Source organism: Morus notabilis, unplaced genomic scaffold (assembly GCF_000414095.1).
Source record: "Morus notabilis unplaced genomic scaffold, ASM41409v2 Scaffold594, whole genome shotgun sequence".
NCBI lineage: Eukaryota > Viridiplantae > Streptophyta > Magnoliopsida > Rosales > Moraceae > Morus > Morus notabilis.
Window position 1 is genome coordinate 614,964 of NW_010359491.1, and position 22,505 is coordinate 637,468.

General features: G+C 33.6%; 5 protein-coding genes across 5 annotated transcripts; 3 read left to right on the forward strand and 2 right to left on the reverse strand.

The window, feature by feature from the left end:
* Positions 1 to 272: 272 nt before the first annotated feature.
* LOC112090913 lies at positions 273 to 896 on the forward strand. The gene has a single exon (XM_024163251.1). The coding sequence runs from the start codon at positions 273 to 275 to the stop codon at positions 894 to 896; it is 624 nt and encodes a 207-aa protein (XP_024019019.1).
* A 3,220-nt stretch (positions 897 to 4,116) lies between these two features.
* LOC21405295 (acidic endochitinase) lies at positions 4,117 to 5,016 on the forward strand. The gene has a single exon (XM_010094584.1). It carries the CDS (start codon positions 4,117 to 4,119, stop codon positions 5,014 to 5,016), a length of 900 nt encoding a protein of 299 aa, XP_010092886.1.
* Positions 5,017 to 9,038: 4,022 nt separating this feature from the next.
* LOC21405296 (hevamine-A) lies at positions 9,039 to 9,935 on the forward strand. Its single transcript, XM_010094585.1, has one exon. The coding sequence runs from the start codon at positions 9,039 to 9,041 to the stop codon at positions 9,933 to 9,935; it is 897 nt and encodes a 298-aa protein (XP_010092887.1).
* A 414-nt stretch (positions 9,936 to 10,349) lies between these two features.
* Positions 10,350 to 12,235, reverse strand: LOC21405297 (delta(8)-fatty-acid desaturase 2). Its single transcript, XM_010094586.2, has one exon. It carries the CDS (start codon positions 11,877 to 11,879, stop codon positions 10,527 to 10,529), a length of 1,353 nt encoding a protein of 450 aa, XP_010092888.1. The 5' UTR covers positions 11,880 to 12,235; the 3' UTR covers positions 10,350 to 10,526.
* Positions 12,236 to 19,903: 7,668 nt separating this feature from the next.
* On the reverse strand, positions 19,904 to 22,234 carry LOC21405298. Its single transcript, XM_010094587.2, has 2 exons — positions 21,613 to 22,234; positions 19,904 to 20,743 (listed from the first exon to the last, which is right to left on the reverse strand). The coding sequence occupies exons 1-2, from the start codon at positions 21,960 to 21,962 to the stop codon at positions 20,341 to 20,343; spliced, it is 753 nt and encodes a 250-aa protein (XP_010092889.1). The 5' UTR covers positions 21,963 to 22,234; the 3' UTR covers positions 19,904 to 20,340.
* Positions 22,235 to 22,505: the final 271 nt, after the last annotated feature.

Genomic DNA, 22,505 nt, shown 5'->3' on the forward strand with positions numbered 1-22,505 from the left:
AAAACGATTATCAATATATGCTGGACAGAGATTGATTCGGATGGTATATATTGATCGGAGGGGATCCGTGTTCCAAATTAAATTTTTGCATGATCTCCCCAAGGAGACTTACAAAATTTTGAGTTTGGAATTATCGTTGTGAGGTTGTGATTTTTTCAAGGTTTTGACACACAAACATATTTGTTGCATTATAACATGTATATATGTTTGATTACTAAATGTTTATGAAAGTTAGCTTATACTAGATATATGAATGTTTATTGTAGATCAAAATGTCTTCTAGCGCATTATCGTCGATACTTAATAAACACAATTTAACTGGCGAGAATTTCACCGATTGGAAAAGGAACCTAAAGATCGTCCTAACCTTTGAGAAACTGAATTTCGTACTGAATACACCTTGTCCTCTAGAGCCACCTGTTGATGCTCCTAATGAGGTTTTCGTAGCGTATCAACGCTGGAAGGACTCTGACGATATGGCTCGCTATTATATGATGGCGAGCATGTCCACTGTGCTACAAGCACAACATGAAGATTACATAACTGCTCGTCAGATTATGGATAATCTTGAGGACATGTTCGGTGGCCAAGCCGCTGAAAAACGTCGGGAAACCCTTAGTAACCTCATTAACTACAGACAGAAGGCTGGGTCTTCCATAAAAGAACATATGCTGAAGGTGATGGGCTATTTGGCTGAAGTTCAGACCAATGGGGCCGACATCGATGCTGAGTCTCAATTGACCATGATCTTTGAGACTTTGTCGAAGGAGTATATTCCGTTTAGGGCAATGTTCAATTTGAGCGCTAGACAGAATATAACCCTGACAAAGTTGATGCAAGAACTCCCAAAAGTTTGTAATCAAGGGGTCGACAATTGTGGAGGCCAACTTTGTTGAGGCATCTTCCTCCAAACCCTATTAAGGGAATGGAAAGAAGAAGCAAGTAGCTAAGAATGAGAGTTCTTCAGTTCTGCCAAATAAGGGCAAGAACAAGAAGAAGAAGAACCCGAAAAAGTTAAGTGCTTTCATTGCGGGAAGGTGGGGCACATGAAGAAGAATTGCAAAGACTACCTAGCCGCTAAAGGCAAAGGAGGTGAGTGTGATCTTTTGATTGTGGAAGCATGTCTGGTTGAGGAATCCAGTGACAACTGGGTCATAGATTCTGGAGCAACTAATCATATGTGTGTTTCTCTGCAGGGGTTCAAGCAAACGAGAAGTCTTCTAAATGAAAGCTTCACGTTGAGGATGGGCGATGGAACACTAGTGTTGGCTGAAGCAGTGGGAGACGTCCATCTTTATTTTGATAGTTATAGGAGTTTATTTTTGCGAGACTGTTTTTATGTTCCTCAATTTAAGAGGAATCTTATTTCTGTTGCTTGTTTATTTAAGGATTCTTATTCAGTTTCTTTTAATAATAAAGTTGTGATTCGTAAAAATAAGTCTTTTATCTGTGATGGATGGATGCAAAATAATCTATATTTTATCAAACCTAAGATGGACTCACTGCTAAACACTGAAGTTGTTAATAACTCTAAAAGGCTTAAAACTTCTCACTCTAATGAGACATATCTTTGGCATTTGCGACTTGGTCATATTAGCTTTAACAGGATACAGAGGTTGGTAAAGGATGGACCTTTAAGTTCTTTAAAGGTTGAGTCCTTACCCCAATGTGAATCTTGTTTGGAGGGCAAAATGACCAAAAGACCATTTGGGTCTAAAGGCAATAGGGCTGAAGATGTTCTTGAACTTGTGCACAGTGATGTTTGTGGTCCCATGAACATTAAGGCAAGAGGAGGGTATGAGTATTACGTCACTTTTATCGACGATTACTCTAGATATGGTTATGTGTACCTATTGCGCCACAAAAGTGAAACTTTTGATAAATTCAAGGAGTTTCGGGCTGAGGTGGAAAAGCAACTGGGTAAACCCATAAAGGCACTTCGATTAGATCGAGGTGGAGAATACCTCTCTGATGAGTTCACCGGATATTTATTAGAGAATGGGATTCTATCCCATTTAACTGCACCTGGCACTCCACAGCAGAATGGTGTAGCTGAGAGAAGAAATAGGACCTTGTTGGACATGGTACGGTCCATGATGAGTTATTCGACATTGCCTATATCTTTCTTGGGATATGCTTTACAAACTGCATGTTATCTTGTTAACAACGTGTCAACAAAGTCGGTTCCTAAAACTCCTCACGAGTTGTGGACGGGCAGGAAGACATCCTTGAACCATATTCGCATATGGGGATGTCCTGCACATGTCCTGGACAAGGAAGCGAACAAGTTGGAAGCACGTTCAGAAGTGTGCATTTTTGTAGGTTATCCGAGAGGGACGAAAGGGGGTTATTTCTATAATCCCAAGGAAAATAAAGTCGTGGTTTCAACGAATGCAACATTCCTGGAGGAAAGTTACATGAACGACTTTAAGCCTCGAAGCAAAATGGTGCTTGAGGAAATGTCAAGTGACTTGGTCATACCGACTGTTCCTTTAGAAACCAATCCAATCAGAGTAGAAGAGGAAACCCAACAACAACCTAAGGGGCTTCGGCGTAGTGGGAGGATCAGACATGAACCTAAGAGATTCATGGCTAATGGGGAAACCTTTTTGGCAGAATCTCTGGAACATGACAGAGATCCTTATACTTACAAAGAAGCTATGGAGGATGTTGATGCAAACCTCTGGACAGAAGCCATGAAAGCTGAGATGAAATCTATGGATTTTAATCTAGTCTGGGAACTTGTAGATCTTCCCGATGGGATTAAGCCCATTGGGTGTAAATGGGTCTACAAGAGAAAGAGAAATGCAGAAGGAAAGGTCGAAACCTATAAGGCTAGACTGGTAGCTAAGGGATACACGCAAAAGGAGGGAATCGACTTCGAGGAAACCTTTTCGCCTGTAGCCATACTTAAGTCCATCCGCATTCTCTTATCCATTGCGGCTGCTCTCAACTACGAGATCTGGCATTTTTTGAGGCCATTTTTTGCAGGCATACCTAAAAAAATTTAAGCATCATATCTGTAAAATTTCATAATTGTTTGACGTCATTTTTATTTTATTTTATTTTTCATATTTTTACTAATTATAACCTCAGATTATGTTTCATATTAAGACCCGGTTTAGACCCGCTCAAAGATTCGAAATCAGTTAGAACTGTTTTACATAATTTCCACAGAAAGAGTGCACGAATATAATAGTAATTTGCCCCCCCTAAATATCCAAATCCTACCTCATATTTATTTCCCGAAAAGAGATAATTACGCTAACTACTGAGACTAAAAAAAGTTAATTTCAACGAAAAAAGCTGCGATTGGTGCTCTTCACCTTTCTTTGTTCCTTCCCAAGGCAAGGACATTAGGTAGCAACAAACTATGAATTCCTATTTAAACATGTGATGCAAATAATACTAATGGTTTATTATAAATTTATTTCTTACCAATCTGAGAAAGCCAAACTAGAACAGTTGTACGATCTGGAATCAGGAGCAACTATTTTTAAAAGGAAAAATTTGGTAATGTAGCTAAATGGAAAAGAATATTGAAAAGGAAACAAACTTTAGAATATTACTGATATCATTTACCTGATTTAGATGTACTAACATCCTTCTATATGTCCTTAAACAAAAGAGATGTAAGACAAAACCACAGGTCAATATTTTCTGTGCCAGGTTGCACTTCACAAAATAATTACATATATATGTGTGTGTGTGTGTGTGTACGTATGTATATGTCCAGTAGAGCTTCACATCAATAGTAAACAGCATAAGTATCAAAATTAGGAGCTAGTATTGGACAAGAGCATATAGACATGGCAAAGTTCACATGAGTTTGTTCATGCCGTTTCTGTCAAGCCAACATCACTAACGAAAAATTTAGGGCATGAAAATAGGTGCATAAGACATGAGCTAAGAGTCAAGGCACACACATTATAAATAGTATATAATAAAGAAATAAACTCATGTCTTGTCAGATAAAAACACGTACAATTTATTCAGCAAAAAAACAAAAAGATAAAGATACATACATTACACTATAAAAGCAAGTTTTTTTAGCATAACTCAGCACTGAAACAACAAATTAGCTTTACAGATTAGTCCAAGCAAAACTCAAAACCAATGGCATGTTACTCATTAAGCTCTCTACTTTTCCTCCTTTTAGCATTCCTGATGCTATCAGCTAGTTCAAATGCTGGCAAAATTGCTATCTATTGGGGGCAGAATGGAAATGAAGGTACTCTATCTGAGACTTGTGCCACAGGAAACTATGACTATGTGAACATAGCTTTTCTACCAACTTTTGGCAATGGCCAAATTCCGACGATCGACCTATCCAGCCACTGCGACCCGTCCAGCAGTGGCTGCATCGGTCTAAGCTCCGACATAAAATCATGCCAAGCAAGAGGCATCAAGGTCATCCTCTCCATCGGAGGAGGCGCGGGAAGCTACTCTCTCGCCTCCTCCTCCGACGCCAGGCACGTCGCGACTTACCTTTGGAACAACTTCTTAGGGGGACACTCGCCTTCTCGCCCGCTCGGGGCAGCCATTTTGGATGGAATTGACTTTGACATTGAAGGAGGGACAAACAAGCACTGGGGTGAACTTGCAAAGTACCTCAAAACGTACAGCAAAAAGGATAATAAAAAAGTTTACTTAACTGCAGCCCCTCAGTGCCCTTTCCCTGATGCTTGGATTGGAGATGCTCTTAAAACAGGCCTTTTTGACTACGTTTGGGTTCAGTTCTACAACAACCCTCCTTGCCAATACACGTCTAGTGATCTTTCTAACCTTGAAAATTCATGGAAAAAGTGGATTTCCGATGTCCCAGCGAAGAAGATCTTCCTTGGCTTGCCTGCTTCGCCGCAAGCGGCTGGCAGTGGATTCATCCCAGCTGATGATCTTGTTTCCAAAGTTCTTCCGGTTATTACGGGCTCTTCTAAGTATGGAGGAGTAATGTTGTGGTCCAAATATTATGATGACCAAACTGGATATAGCTCTTCCATTAAGAGCCATGTCTGAAAATTTTATGACTTTCTTACGTATCTTTGGATATATTCTATCAAACTATGCTAGACTTATCTCAAAATTTCCTGTACTTTCTGTTTCTTTTCTGTTCTTCTTTAAAAGCAATTATCTATTCTAATTTCTCATTTAATTTGCTTTATATAAATCAAAACAGAAAAAATCTCCATAAGTTGTAACTTTGATACTTTTATTATACGTTAATTTTGAGCATTTTAAGTACATGTGCATCATGAGATTGATTAGCAATTTTTGACCGTTTTAATCATGTGTAAGATCACCTGATGAGCAAAAAAATTAAAATCGTTAAAAAATTAAAATCGTTAAAAAATTAACATCTAAATGACGGAAGTATTAAAATTACAACTTACAAAAAGTTTAGGAAGACTTCTCTGTCATTTTGAGCTAAAAGTGAGAAGGTGATACAATCTCTAGTCTTCTAAGGTAAGGGGATACTTCTAAGTTTTAAGTTTTAACTACTTAGGGCCTATTTGAAAGGAATACTCAAATCATGATTCTTGATTCTGACGTTTGAAATTTAAATTTTTTATGAGAGAAAAATACTGTAACATAATCAATGATTTAAGTTTGAGTATATGTAACAAACGGACCCTCAAAGATCGCCAATTAGCCGAATTTGAAATAGAAACACAGCTCGTGACTAATCTCTATAGGAGTGAAATAATCAAGGTCTATTTAATTTATGCGTTTGATTTTAACATTTAAAATTTAAATTTTTTATAAAAAGAAACTACTATAACAAAATTAAAATTATAAATTTAAACGTATAAAATAAACGGACCGTGTTTATACGCTTCTAAGGGTGTGCCCTATCTAACCATATTGGCATGGTTGGGCCTGAAAACGACATTTCTGTCCAGTTGGATGACATGACTTGTTCCTTGTGCTTAAATAAGGAAATTTCCGTGATCAGCACCAAAAAAAAAAAAAAAAAGTTTCTGCAGGACCACAATTGTTCTGTACTGAAAGAACATATAATATGCTAGAAATCTGTAGCATAGTAAGTCACAAACCATGTTAACTTCCAAGTTTTAAAAGTATAATTTATTGTTTGAATTAAAATTATTTAAAGGTGTTACAAGTTAAAACATACGGATCCTTATAGGATCCTTATTATACCATATAGGATCCTTCCTACTTTTTGCCCATTATTATACCATATAGGTCCTTCCTAAACATTAAAGTTAAAACAATTGTTTTGGTGACTTCAAAAGTAATAAAAAAACAATTGTTTTCGTAATTAAACTGGATTTGCCAGAAAACACTGTAATAAGCTTTACAAATTTTTAAGGGGTGTTGTAAATTTTACTTGATTTATCAATTTCAAAGGGTTTTTTCTTTTTTCTTTTTTTTCTGGAAGTGATTTCAAAGGTTTTAATTAATTAGTATTAAAATTTTAGGTATAGTATTTGTAGCAATTGTCACTAAAGTAATTAAGGTAAAATACATCATGATATATAATCTTTTGTACCGTTTATTCAAACATCTCGAAAATAAATCAAAACTTTGAGATAAGTCTAGCAGGAGTTATGTAAATCAAAACAGAAAAAAAAAAATCTCCTTACTTTTATTATTTATACATTAATTTTGAACATTTTTAAGTACATGAGCGTCACGAGACTGATTAGAAAAGGTAATTTCTGACCGTTTTAATCATGCGTAAGATCATCTGATGAGCAAAAGAATTAAAATCGTTGAAAAATTAGCATCTCAATTATAGAAGTATTAAAATTACAATTTAAAAAAAAAATTAGGAGGAGTTCTCCATCATTTTGAGCTAAAAGTGAGAAGGTGATACAATCTCCAGTCTTCGGAGGAATCTGAGGTAAAGGGATATTTCTAAGTATTAAGTTTTAACTACTTAGGGCCCATTTGAAATGAATATTCAAATTATGATTCTTAATTTTGAAGTTTAAAATTTAAATTTTTTATAAGAGAAAAACACGGTAACAGAATCAATAATTTAAGTTTGAATATATATAACAAACGGATCCTCAGAGATCGCCAATTAGCCTAGTTTAAAATAGAAAAACAGCTCGTGACTAATCTATATGGAAGTAAAATAATCATGGCATGTTTAGTTTATGCATTTAAATTAGCGATTTTTTATTCTGATATTTAAAATTTAAATTTTTTGTAAAAAAAAAATATTATGACAAAATTAAAATTATAAATTTAAATGCATGAAACAAACAAATCCTTAATGCGTTCGATTATATGGTTCTGAGGGTGTGCCTCTCTAATGGCATGGTTGGGCCTGAAAACGACATTTCTGTCCAGTTGGATGACATGACTTGTTCCTTGTGCTTAAACAAGGAAATTTCCATGATCAGCACCCCAAAAAAAAAGAAGGAAGTTTCTGCAGGAGAACATATAATGTGCTAGAAATCTGTAGCATAGTACGTCACAACCCATGTTCACTTGCAAGCTTTAAAAGTATAATTTATTGTTTGAATTAAAATTATTTAAGGGTGTTACAAATTAAAACATATAGGATCCTTATTATATCATATAGGATCCTTCCTACTTTTTGCCCATTATTATACCATATAGGTCCTTCCTAAACATTAAAGTTAAAACAATTTTTTGGTGACTTCAAAAGTAATAAAAAAAAACAATGTTTTCGTAATTAAACTGGATTTGCCAGAAAACACTGTAATAAGCTTTACAAGTTTTTAAGGGGTGTTGTAAATTTTACTTGATTTATCAATTTCAAAGGGTTTTTTCTTTTTTCTTTTTTCTTTTTTTTTTTTTTTGAAAGTGATTTCAAAGGTTTTAAGTAATTAGTATTAAAACTTAGGTATAGTATTTGTAGCAATTGTCACTAAAGTAATTAAGGTAAAATACATCATGATATATAATATTTTGTACCGTTTATTCAAACATCTCGAAAATAATTTTTAAATTAATTTTATGGATCTTTCTACGGTAAGACTTTTTATTGGTATTACTTGTTTCTTATGGTTAGTTCTATTCAAAATCATATAAAAAATTTACAAAATATGTAATTTTTAATACAGATATAACGGTTAAAAATAGAGAACTACTTACAGTTATTTTTTTCAAACTCTCCTAATTTCAATTTTATTTCCAACATGCCAAGCCACATCCCACCAAACACAGTCATATGCAATTAAAGGCAATTCTCTTAGTGGCCAACTTGTGAAGAAGGTTCTTTGCTTTGTGTGAAGCAGGCCTCCCTTGAGATAGGGGTCAACGACCAACCCTTTGGCAGCTAATTGCTGGGTCTAAGAAAGACCAATCTCAAAACCTTATTTTCTTGTAGTTGTTTTTTTGTCACTTTCCACTACTGACTATTTTCTCAAGTCACAAATGCAATTCCACAAACCATTTAAGAAAAAACGACAAAGTAGAAAGGGAACTATAATTGAGGATGTTAAAGAAGCTATTTCTCATGCTACTAGTGAATCTGCTTTGCTACATTTTCAGACAAGGGAACTCTGTAGTATACTGGATGGCTAATTTTGCGTGTACGCTTTTTAGAGATGTTATCTGAGTTGATTCTCTGTCAGATTTTATTACAATTGAGTAATAAAGTTCGTTTTTTCTTTAAAAAAAACGACAAAGTAGAAAGAGAATAAAAAGATAAAATAAAATAAGAGTTTACTATAAGAATTTTACTTTTTATTATGTATTTTAACTATTGGATTAAACCATTTTCACTATTCACATTTGACAATTGGCAAAACAATAGAGTGGTGAATAACAACAAAATTGGGGCATTTTGAGGTCTAGAAGAATTTCATGAGGGTGTGGAAAATTGTTTTGTTTCTTAGCAGGTACCCCATTCGTTAATCCACAACCATTAGTAGAAAACAAACCAGGTTGGAAAAGAATGTACCTATCAGCCACGGACCCTAACAAAAAGACAGTCATAGAGGGGTTCTTGTTTCTCCTATAAAAAGACATTTTCCTTTTGCCAACACCATAATTTAACCAACACAACAAAACACATTCTAAAAATTCTACAAACAAAGATGGCCACGAAGTTGACAATCTCACTAGCATTGCTCGGTTCACTAATTCTAGCATTGGTGATCAAATCTGAGGCTGGAAAAATTGCCATCTATTGGGGTCAGAACGGTAACGAAGGAACTTTGGAAGAAACTTGTGCAACTGACAACTATGACTATGTTAACATAGCTTTTCTCCCAACCTTTGGCAATGGCCAGACTCCAATGATCAACCTCGCGGACCATTGTGACCCATACACCAATGGCTGCACCGGATTAAGCTCCGACATAAAATCTTGCCAAGCGAAAGGCGTGAAAGTACTGCTTTCTCTTGGAGGAGGGGCTGGTAGCTACTCACTTGCCTCTTCTGAGGACGCTAGGCAGGTTGCAACTTATCTTTGGAACAACTTCTTAGGGGGGAGTTCGTCGTCTCGCCCACTTGGGGACGCTGTTTTGGACGGTATTGACTTCGATATTGAAGGAGGAACAAACCAACATTGGAATGAACTTGCCAAGTACCTTAAAAACTACAGCAAAAAGGGCAAAAAGGTTTACATAAGTGCAGCCCCTCAGTGCCCTTTCCCTGATGCTTGGATTGGAGATGCACTTAAGACTCACTTTTTCGACTATGTCTGGGTTCAGTTTTACAACAATCCGTCTTGCCAGTACTCCTCCGGGGACATAAGCGGTCTCGTGAATGCATGGAAGCAGTGGACTTCAGATATTCCTGCCAAGAAGATTTTCTTAGGACTGCCCGCCGCTCCTGAAGCTGCCGGAAGCGGCTTTATTCCTGCGGACGATCTCTCTTCTCAAGTGCTTCCCGCAATTAAGGGTTCTTCAAAGTATGCAGGAGTTATGCTGTGGTCTAAGTACTATGATGACCAAACCGGATATAGTTCCGCCATTAAGAGCCATGTCTAGAAGTCTAAATTACTGTTTCACTGCCATGTTGTGCGAGATTGTATTTCTTCTATATGTATTACTACAGTCTATAAGAATTTGCACTTTTGTTGGTTGTTACATATAACTGTCACGTCTATGCTCTTCTCCTAAGAAACATGGAATTTTTATTTAGGATAATTTAGTATCGGTTTCATCCAACAAGATCAAAAGGAGATATGACTATGGGCCCCAAATCCTCTGTTTTCAACTTCTATACCGATTGTTGAATTATAAACACCAACCAAAGGACGAAACATTGCGTAAGAAAATGTCTACCAAATAGTTTGCAATGTCAATCTCCATAAATCAATTAACCAAAAGAATAAAGCAATAAACATAGATGAAATCACTGCTAAGTAAATAGATAATGGATTTCTATTAAACTCAAGAGTATGCAGTAAACAAAAATGATAACATGTTCAAGGCCGCAAAGAATTGACAGTCATCATCAAAAGCTCATCAGAACTTATTAAAGGGAAAAAAAATAATTATCAAATACTGGTGTGAAAAAAAAAAAAAAAAAGGAAAATAAGATCTTGAAAATGCCTCTCCCTAATATTGTAACACTCTTCAGCCATGAGTATTAACAGCTTCCCAAACCAAGTTTTTGGGAACAGGGTTACTCAGATCCCTAGCCTGAAGGGCAGCATTCCTCAGAGTCCGAATGGTGGAAACATTGGCATCCCAAAAGGACAAACTCCTGTAAGGCAAATTGTGCTTCTTGCAAAGGTCCCTCACAATAGGAGAGATCTTCCTCAGTTGGCACCGCGGCAAGCGCGGGAACAAGTGATGCTCGAGCTGAAACTGCAGCCCTCCATGAAACCAATCCATCCAAGGCGAGCAAGCAATGTCCAGAGTCCCGCTCGTCTGCTTCTGGAACCAATCGTTCCCGCTTGGTGCTCCGAGGTAAGTGTCCGCGGAGAAATGGTTCAAGCAGAACTGGATGTGCTGAACTGATGTCACTACGAAGCTGATAAGAACAAACAAAATCCTCTCCTGCCAATTGGGTAAAAAGGAAACAAGGAGAGGAAACCAAGTCCAAAACACAAGGATCCCCATTATGTTGAATGCTCTATCTGGCACATTCCTTCTTGAGAACAAGAGCAAAAATGTCTGTATAAAGAGATTGATCCTCCCCACACACATAACAGGATAAAATGTCAAGTGCTGATAACTAACCAGGAATCTGGACAGAGAATCAAACTTCAACTTCCTTCCATAAAAACACGATGTAATCGAATGGAACAGACTTGAGGAGACAGCAAAGACAGGAATGTGTTGAAGATCCGGATCATGGTCAAGGCTATTGCAGGCAATATGGTGGGCATTATGAGTCCATTTCCACCACGCAATGCTGATCCCAGTAAGGCAATTCCCAGCCAAAACCTGACCCAACCTGTTGTATTTCGGGCTGGTCATGACCTGGTAATGCCCGGAATCATGACCCACAAAAGCACTCTGAATCCACAAAAACCCCAACAAGAAACCGCAACCCATATGCACCCAAAAACTCTCACAACACAAAACTCCATAAAAAGCAATAAAAAGCATAATAGCTACACAAGTCAAGGAGCACATAATCCCATGACCCTTTTTCTCAAACAACCCAAGTTTCGAAAACTCGCTAGCAAGCCTTCTGTAGTCTTTGGAAATCTCTGAGACATTGAAATCGTTGAGATAATAGCCAGTGAAGAACTTGTCGAGATATTTCCAGGCTGTGCCCGGATGGTAGGCTATGAAAGCGTCAGTGACATCCCGACCAGCCAGATTCAGGAGAGGCGCATCCCCGCCAGGGTGATCCTTAACCCACTCAGAGACATCATAAACCTTACCCTGGATAGAGATCCACAAATCCCCTGGCTTGTTGTGATCTTTCAGCTCCTCAGAAGTAATGAACTTCTTCTTCTGCTTCTCACCCTCCATTCTGAATCAAAAAAACACAAAAACCAAATAATAATAACAGATCCACAAATCAAAACCAAGGATATTTGGCCCCTTTGAGAGTTTCTCTTTAAAGGGATAGTTTTTTTTTTCTTTTTAGGAAAAAAACAAGAACCCCATTAACGTTCGGGACGTCTTTTCTTGTTTTTGATTTGGGATTTTTGTTTGCCTTTGCGGTTTGTGTTTGTTGTTTGTTGTTTGGATTGTTTTGGTGTGGTTTTAAGAACGGAGTGTCTGTTTGTTAAGAGGCTTTTTTTGTATGTGATTAAGCGAATCACGCGCTGAAGCCGTTTCTAAAGAACTTCTCTAAAGACTTTGTATTGAGGTGAGGAGACGCGTTGAAATTTTACTTGGATTACATGTAGGTCACTTTTGAGTTTATGAATGTTTTTGTGAGCATGGGCTGGGACCCAATTTTCAGGTCAGACAGAGCATCTATTTCTACCGACTCCTTCGAGAAACAAGAGCATTTTGAGCCTCAGATTTTTATATTACTTTTTTAATTTTTTTCTGTGAGATATTTTGGGGTAAGCGTAAGCGGGGGGGGCCTCATGTGCCGACCGGCGAGTTGACGATATAAATTTATAATTGTTAAATGAGGCAACACGAAAATAGGTATATACTCCGAATTCTTTCAATATCCTTTTCTTTTTTTAAAAGAAAAATTATTTTTTGTTTTTGATAGATAGAAAGATTTTTTTTTTTTAAAATGAAAAGATAGAGACTATTTTTTAAGTTTTTATATTTTTTTTTTTTAAATATCCGTGTTATCTATTTTTTAACTGTTAAATTTATATTAAATTTAATTATAAATTAAATTAAATTAAAAAAATAATACAAATTTAATAACTATTAAGTAAAAAAAATACCAGTATTTTTAAAAATATAGAAGACGCCAAAAAAATTCTCTTTAAAAAAAAAAAAATTGCAAATTGTCACTGCCTCATTATTTGAAATGCGACCTTTTTCTTTTCCTTTTCTTAGAAGAAAATTGTTAGTGACTTTAGTACTTTCCAATAAAAGAATCCCCCGTGGTATGGTAATTATATCCGTAAATACCCACAAACTTTAGTACTTGTCGTTTTCGATGAAAATATCTCCCATGTGGTATGATAATTACACCCATAAATATCCACAACTTTTCAAACAGGATATTTTAACTACATCTACATCCCTTTTATTTCATCCTTACTTTTAAACGAAAATATCTTAATCCCCCATTTGGTTATTTTAATAGCATTCATAAATATCCGCCACTTTTGGCATTTTAATTATATTCATAAATTTTTTAAGATATTTTTCTTTTGATTGAGGACAGGTGATTTGAATCTCAAACGTAACATAAAGACATGTATTTAAGCATATCTCCAACAGCAATATTCATGAGTTTTAAAATAAGGATTTTAGTTATATTCTGTTATATCTTTTTCGAAGTGACAACGTATCTATTATTCTTACTTTCAAAGAAAAACAATCTATTATTCTTCCATCATAAAGAGAAACAAAATTATCTTATTACGTCATAACGAGCAATATTTTTTGCGTATCAAGGAACAAAATTATTTTGTTTTACATAAATTGTTTTTTCGTACTTCGAAATGACATGTCTCATAGTCTATTTTTCAAAAAAAAAAAAATGTTGCAAGGTTTCTTTATGTGGGGAACTATTTTTTTTTTTTTTTTACTTTTGACTTTTGTTAATGTAATTTTTCTTTTTTAAAGAACATGTGGTATAAAGATTACTTTATTAATAGGATAAATTCTGATCCATTAATAGAAATTAGCAAAACTTGAGAAAGAATCATATTTTATCAATAGATTTAGAAAAAAAAAAATTGCTGTAAGATATGATGAAATACATTACTAATAGAGTTGTGTTTTAGATCATTAAAAATCAGCTTTCATAAAAATCATTAATAATTCATCTTTTTTTTATCCGTTAAATTTACATAAAATCACATAAAAATTAAAAAATATTAAAATATATATATAACAATTAAAAAAACTCTGACATACCAATAGCGTATCAAAAAATTTCCCTTAAAAGTTTACATAAATTTTTTTTTTTTATGTTTTTCCCTTTTACTCGTGATTTATTAATGCACCTTTTTCATCAGATTTTGATATGTTATTAGTAGACACTTTTTATTTCATCCTGTCATAAAATTCTCCCTTAATTAAGCGCTAAGAAAGTCGCCGTGATATTTTATGGGTTGTTCTTTTAGAGTGTAATTTGAGTATAATTTTTAAGTTGAATTCTAGTTATAACTTGAGTTGAAGACGGCCTCGTTCACTTCGCTGATTCGAGTTTATAATTCGAGTTGAGATGTAACTTTATGTGAGAGCTTTTTACTGTAGCAAAAAAGTTAGATATGATTGTTTATTAGAGCTTTTTACTGTAGAAAAACTCAAATTTTAAACTCGAATCAGCGAAGTAAACGGAGTTTGTAACTTGAATAAAATTGAGTAAAGTTAAATAAAATTAAAATTTAAAAAAATATTAATTTAAATAAAATTAAAACTCAAATTATTTTTTTTAAAATTTTTTTTTTGACAAAAGAACGTGCCCTTATTTTCTTCTCCGCAATTTTATGCACGTTCCAAATCTTGCATTTGAAGCCACGTCTTGCCAATTAGCCAACCGACAAAAATAATCCAAGTCCTGATTGGCGATTTCTCAATGGAGAATAGTCATGAAAGCTGCTAGCATAGAAGGAAACAAGATGAATTATTATTATTATTATTTTTATTTTTTTACTTTTTTAAGAAAGGCCAGCTGGGATGGGTGATGAATGATGATTCCCGGTCAGAGTCGCGTCACACCGACCTTGACAACCGTGCCATCCTGGCACCTGGGTTTAAAGGGACTTGCTTTTCTTACATCCACTTCACGTTGAAACCGTATGCAAAGTGCAAACGGTAAAAAATGAGACCAAATCCTTCGAGTTGCACTCCAATTCGATTTTATGAATCGCATAATGAGAATTTCATATTGCAGAAATTCCCTTGTTTGATATGAAAAAAAAAAAGTGCGAACTTATATTTATCGATTAATGAACTAATTGATCAATAATTAGATAGGGAAATTAACTAAAATAATGACTAATATATAGACTTTACAACTCATAAAAATTAGATTTATGCTATAAGACACTGATAGTATTGAAGTATCACTCACCGATAGAAAATCGATCTTACAGCATGAGATATTATGGCCGACATTTATTAATAATGATGCTTAACACTGATGGCGCCTTTAAAATATTTTTTTAAAAATAGTATATTCAGAGAAAATGTGGGAACAAGAAGTGAGAAGTGATATTGTTAAAAGAACTGTTTGTGTGCTCTATAATTGGCCTACCTACATTTAGTTTTCTGATTTTGGAACCCTACTAGCATTTTGATTTTGTGAGTTTTTAATTGGGCTATTTAAAAAAACGTCTATTTAGAGCACTCTGAATCTAAAAATGTATACCTATTTGTTTATTTATAAAACTATCCACTAGTATATGCACAAATACGTTTATATCTTTATATAATGAAAAAAGAGAAAAATAATGAAACTAACAAAATAGGAAAGTTTTTAAAATAAAATCATAATTTGATTTTAGATAAAAAGTGAAATGAAATTTGAAAATTACATTTAATGAAAGCTGCTTATTAAGTTTCTCTAAATAAAACAATAAAAGCATCACATTTTTTTTAAAAAAAAGAATGGAAATGAAAAAAAAAAAAAAAAAAAAAAGGCACCCTTCCACCGCATCTCCATCGTCCTCTATAAGCAACAGCCGTGCACAATTTGTAAATATATAAAAACAAGATTAATGTATGCATTTTCATCAATATAATGATAAATATCATTATGGAATCAAACTTGTAAAACATAAGAAACGCAAAAAAAAATGTATTTAAGAATAAGCATTTTTATTATTTTAACAAAGACATCATTGTTTTACCGAATATAAAAATTAGTAAAAAATTTGAAACAAAAAATAATACATGAGGTATGAACTCATAAAAAAAGATTTTTCATTACTGCAATGATAATATCATTACAGACAAGAATGAATATAACAGTCCGCAATAAAATAACAATAATTTCCAACAAGTTCTTAAAATATGAAAGATCAAAAATGTGATGACTTAATCTTCATTATCAAAATGAATATCATAAGTAAAAATACATTAAAAAAAGGATAATAAAGAATAGAATATGTATTTTCATTAACATAATGATAATATCATTATGAAATAGAACTTGTAATATATATATAAAAAAAACACGAAAATGTATTCATCAATAAGCATTTTCATTATTTTAACAGACATATCATTATGAAAGATACTGAATATAAAAGTTTGTACGAAATTTAAAATAATAAAAATACACGACACATAAATGCATAAAGAAGACATTTCATTACTATAATGATATCATCATTACAAATAAGAATGAATATAAAGTGAAAAAATAACAAAATTGAATCTAATACATGAATGCATAAAGAAGACATTTCATTACTATAATGATATCATAATTACAGACAATAATGAATATAAAGTGAAAAATTAACAAAATTGAATCCAATACATTAAGTGGTATATAGGAAAATTAAATTGGCTTACATTTTACAACTTTTTCTCTCATTCACCTCTTTTTAGTTGCCCAACAAGGATCAGCTTTGGAGCTAGATAATTCAAACATGGACATAGAGATCGCCATCAATAGAAGAACCCATTTCACAGATTTGCGAGACAACATGTTTAGCAATTATATTTTTGAGAGAGAAAGGAAAGCAGGTGTTCTAGGCGACTAATGCGAGTAAACCAAATCAAGGGTGACAATCCGTGTTAGTGAGTCGTGTTCGTGTCAACCCGTTTATTAATCGTGTCAGAAAACATCAACCAAAACACGACTTGTTTATTAAACGTGTCAAAAATGTCAACCCGAACGCGACTCATTTATTAATCGTGGTAATCGTGTCAACCCATATAACATGTTTAAATTAATATATTGAATAAATAACTAATATAATAATGACTTATTTAACATGGTCAAGACAGGTTTAACATATTTATTGGTTAATTTATCTTTTTCTTTAAGAAAAATAAATATATTTTAACCTATAAATATTAAAATTCACATTATTTGTATTTAATATGTCATATAAACTTTCATGTTATATCACATATCATTATATTGATGATAGATATAGTTAATCGTGTTAATTTGTGTCACTTCGTGTTCGGAGATCAACCCTAACACAACTTATTTATTAATCGTGTCAACCTGATTATGACCCAAACTCATTTATAATAAACACAAGCCCACTAACTTCGTACGGGTTTCAAATCGTATCGCTACTTGGATTGTCAGCCCTAGACCAGATGCCAGCGGACAAAATGCAGTGATATTTTTTTTATAAAAAAAACAAGGGGGAGGGAAACTCCTAATTTAAAAAACCATATCAAGAATAAATCAATTTAATTGATAACAAAATATTAAATGAGATAAAAAGAAAATTCAAATTCTTAAAATAATCAGAAAAAATAATCTTATATTATTATGAAAAACATATCATATATGAAACATGTTCAAAATAAACTATAAGGAAAATTTTGGTATAATATATTCTTTATTAAAAACAAATGGATATTTCTATAGTATTGTATAACAGTAAACATTTTTAAATGGAGGCCTTTAGTAGAAATTTTACTTCGTTTTCATTTGAATTTATAGGTGATATAAGCAGGTGATATCTGCTAATATTATTGGAGGTTGAGTTTTCAAGTTGTGTACATCGATATTAGTGTTGGTACTTCTTTAATTATCTCAAACAACTATCTCGGTATCTCCTCTCAAAAATGGTGTGGAACCTGATTATTTCCTAGATTTCCGGCCTACAATAACACCGGCACGAGTTTCGATTTAATTTTCACGGGCCGATGTAAAATGAAGCCCACGGGCTAGAAACGGGCTCGGGCTTGATAGCAATTATAATAAAACAGAAGAAATAGAGAATTTACGGAGCCTAGACTTTTTACCTTTTATTTTTAATAAATATCTCTAGACTTTTATTTTTTATTTTTAATAAATATTTTTTTATTAATGTAATTATTTAACTAAAAAAATTATAAATTAAGAGTAAAAAATAAAAATCTTAACTCACATATTTTAAAAATTATTTGTTAAGATTATTCATTATGATTAGAGCATCTCCAACCCTTTAACCAAAAACAAAAGGTGGTAACTTTCACACCAAAATAGTGTAACTTTCACTTCAAATAATAAATTCATTTCCAACCCATTGCACCACTCTAATACCAATCCATATATATATATATATATATATTCTTTTTTGCAAATTTAAAAGAAAAAAAAGATAAAAACTACTGTAAAATTTGGTGTTGAGTGAACAGTGGAAACTCATATTTGGGTTTTTACTGTTCAACCCACCTGAATTAATACTAAACTGGTGTGAAAATTGGTGCTCGGTTGGAGCTATTCTCCAACGCCATTCATGCTTTTTCACACCATATTAGCGTGTGTCGGAGAAGCTCTTAGATAAAATATATTGGTACTTGTTATTGGGATAAAATATATTAGTGAAGATATAATGTCTATTAACAAATCTTATACTATCGAAAACAATCCCCTGTTTTATTTACTAATTCTGATTGAATTTTTTTCTATGCTCTCTACGCTTATTAGAATTTAAATTTTATTCCCGATTTATATAAACATTTTAAATGCACATTCAAATATTAATCCAAACTGCATTTTAAACTATACAATAAAAATTTTTGAGTGCATATAAAAAAATTCAAATTAACAAAATTTGAACCAATAAATTAAAGAGGGCTAATATAACGTAGTTGTAGGCATAGTCCCACAATCTTTTTTTTTTCTTTTAAAGAAATTATTTTGTAAACACGATTTGTTATTAATAACTTAATTAGAATCATTCAGGAAGATCAACATACATGAATCTCAATACTTTTTATACAAAACTAATCTAGAGCCCGTTTAGTTCACTGATTCGAGTTTTCAATTCGAATTGAGATGTGACTTTATGTGATAGCATTTTACTGTAGCAAAAAAGTATGTGACTGTTTTTAAGAGTTTTTTACTGTAGTAAAACTTGAATTGGTAAAACAAACGTGGTCCTAGTTATTTACTGTTAAGTGATAGATAAACTAATCTAATTAGTCTTTTGTTTGTGGTATCCAACATTTTCCATTGCTATTAGTTGTTATTAATTTTGCATTTTTACTCAAAACTTCTATGTTTATGCATGTTGTAATTACTAAAAATACGAAGACTTGCATTCGGTACTAATTCATAGAAAGGGAATTATCATTTTGGTACCATGAAAAAAAAAACTATCAAATAATCGCAAAATCCGTCTCAACTTACAACGAGAAGCAAGATGGCGTCGACAAGCTCCAGAAGTTCAAGCTACACCAAGATCATCCGCGCCTTGTCATCCCGCCACCCAAACCTGAATTTCTCAAGAGCTTCAAATCTAACATTTGGTAAACATGGAATGCAATCGAACCAGCTACCAAGAACTCATGATAATATTATTTGATTTTCTTGATCTTTGTTAAGTGATTGTTGAGCTGATTAAAACACAGACTAATCTAAGATCTTCTCTTAAAGATATTGTTCAAGATTTTATTGTGGATGGAGAATCGTGCGTTCTAAGTTTTCAAGAAAAATTATTTTATTTATTGCGAGTTTATTTTATGAAAGTTCCTATCTCATTGGATGAGAATGATGCTTTTGCTTCAGGCATCCCATGATCTTGTCAGTGTCCTGCTAATATAAAAAAATATAAAATTTAACTTTAAAAACGTATAAATCTAGACCTTTACCTCTTATTTTTAATAAATACATTTTTATTAGTGTAATTATTTAACTATAAAATATTATAATAAAAATTAAAAGATAAAAATCATGATCCATACACGTACACTTTTAAGAGATATATGTGAAGATATCATCCTGTTAATATTCATGATTTCTCTTTTTATTCATTCATAAAATGTCGCATCTGCATCGAGAACAACATACAAGAAGGTACAATTCTTGAAAATGACAACTTGCAATCAAGACTATACAAATATACAACGGCATATATAATATTGCATTTATCTCAATACTGTTTAGCTGAATTTTAGTAACTGTTTTACATGACTTACGGCCTATATTGCTCGTGCTTTGCCAAGTTGAGAGCGGAGGCTACGAATTGAGTGATATTACCAGGTCAATACAGACCATAAGGCTAATTACCAGCCTCAAGTACAGCACCAGCCTTTGTCAACTCACATAGTATTCGACAATCTAAACATCAGGAACTGATGCAAAGCTCTAGCTCTATCTTTACTCAACCATATGAACACGTCATTACTCCAAAATTTTGATGCAAGTTTTGCAACACTAACTTCCCCTTGATGACGAAGATGGTGAAATTTCAAAAAATGTTGGTTTTGGGGTCTGGGGGCAGCCAAGAGATTGGATTATATCCTCTACACCCAGAACCTTGAACTTTGGGGGTGAAACTATGTTATCAACACGATGCTCAAAAATCTTCCCTTTCTTGTCAAGCTTGTATGCGGAGGTGCCATCAAATCGACCACAACTCTCCCATGGAACTCGTGGGATTCCATGGACAGTCCAGCGAACCATTATGACATTCTCCACAGGCTGCCACACGCTGCTCATCTCAACCCATAAGGCCTTAAAAAATATTCTTCCATGGAATCGTAAAGCCCAGAAGATGGACTTATAATTCTCAATACCCACAAAAGTATTAAGAGGATCTTTAAATATGATGTCGTCCCTACAAAAGATAGAGGGACAGAAAATAGAAATTATTTTACAAAAAAATAATGTGATATTAAAGCTTCTCTGAAAGGAAAAGCGAGAAAAATCACACAGAGATTCATATAACTTTCCTTCCCATGAAACAAATAACACTTGCAATACAATCAAACATCACTTATGAGAACCTAACACAGACTTCAATAGCACACATAACTACTCTTATCTGCAACAACAACAATAAACTGAAAACGCCTTACAAAACAGAAAGTACCAATACTGTGATGTATTAGAGGACATCATCACAGGCAAAAAATGATAACATTTACAAATTTGAGAACGTGCCTCTCGAGTTACCCATAAACCAACATTAGTATCCAAAACTACACGAGTAAATGAGAAATTACCAGACATATCGAAATCTATACCGATTACCACCATGGCATGCAAGAGAAAAAACAAACAGATTTTTACGTAGTTAAAATCAATAATCTGGCTTTCCAACCTCATCAGTCATGATATTTGGATGAACAAGTCTCTGCTTCTCTTCAAGGAAATCTCAAGTAACCGTATATAGTATATACAATTATACGTGCAAAAAGCACGAGTATGTATATGTCTAATTCATCTAATTACACGCAATGAAAATTTTCTTTAGAAAGTCAAGTTTCCTGGTTTGAAAAGTGTTGTTCTGTCTTGTAATTTCTCAGCAACCAAACAGAAGGGACCATGCAAAAACCATCAAACTGCAAACTATTGCTAATAATATACACAAATATGTGATATATGTACAAAATAGGAGATAATCTTCCAAAAATTAATTCATTTTCTTCTACCGCAGGCGCAAATGTAGTAAATGGAAGAGCTAAAGAAAATAAAAAATAAAACCTGAAAATGTCGAAGCTGAGCTCTCTGTAGAATAGCTCGGGAAAATCCTCTCTGAGAGTCCGGATCGCATAACCCATGTTCACGTAGTAATTCTGCTTCTCTTCTTCTTCTTTGCTCGGCTTCGAACTTTGCTTCACTGGAGCCGAAAACAGTCCGTACAGCCTCAGATTCTGATCCCCTTCCGAAACCCTAACCTCGCAATCTTTAACTCTAGCGCAAACCCTAACCCTGAAATTCGACCCAAATTTCTTCTCGTTCGTGAAAATTTTTATGCTCTTGAGCTTTCCAGGAATAGGGTTTGGGCAACAGAAGACCCTAGAAATTTCCGGCGAAGGGACGAGAAGGGCCATGGGGGAAAACTCAGGTTTTCAATCGGAGTTTTGGGTCAGAAATGGTCGGAAAGTGCCATTTTCTTTTTCTAGGGAAAATGGAGAGGGAAAATTATCTCCTTTTTCTTTCTTGGGGATTTTCTTGGCTGTCGAGAGAACGAGACGGTGATGGGGAAAAATCTGTTTGGATAATATTCAAGTTATATTTTGGATAATTGGACTTATCGGTAATTAAAATAGGCGAAGAAAATATTTTGATTGGCTAAGCGGTGGTATACACGACACGAGTGTGTGCTCCCGGATATAATTAAGTTAATTTTGTAGGGGATTGTATGGTGTAGGTGAACTTCACGGAGTGAAGCTAAAATAGCCTATCACTAATGTAGGTGGTTCATTTTATTAATTTGAGTTTAATTATAATAAAATAGTGATATTTAATTTTTTATTATAATAAAATTTTTTTTAAATAAAATTATATTTTAACTCAAATTAGTGACGCATAGTATTGGAAGGAAAATATCCAACACACTCTTGTGCTTTGTTAAAATATTAGGCGCGTTTGGA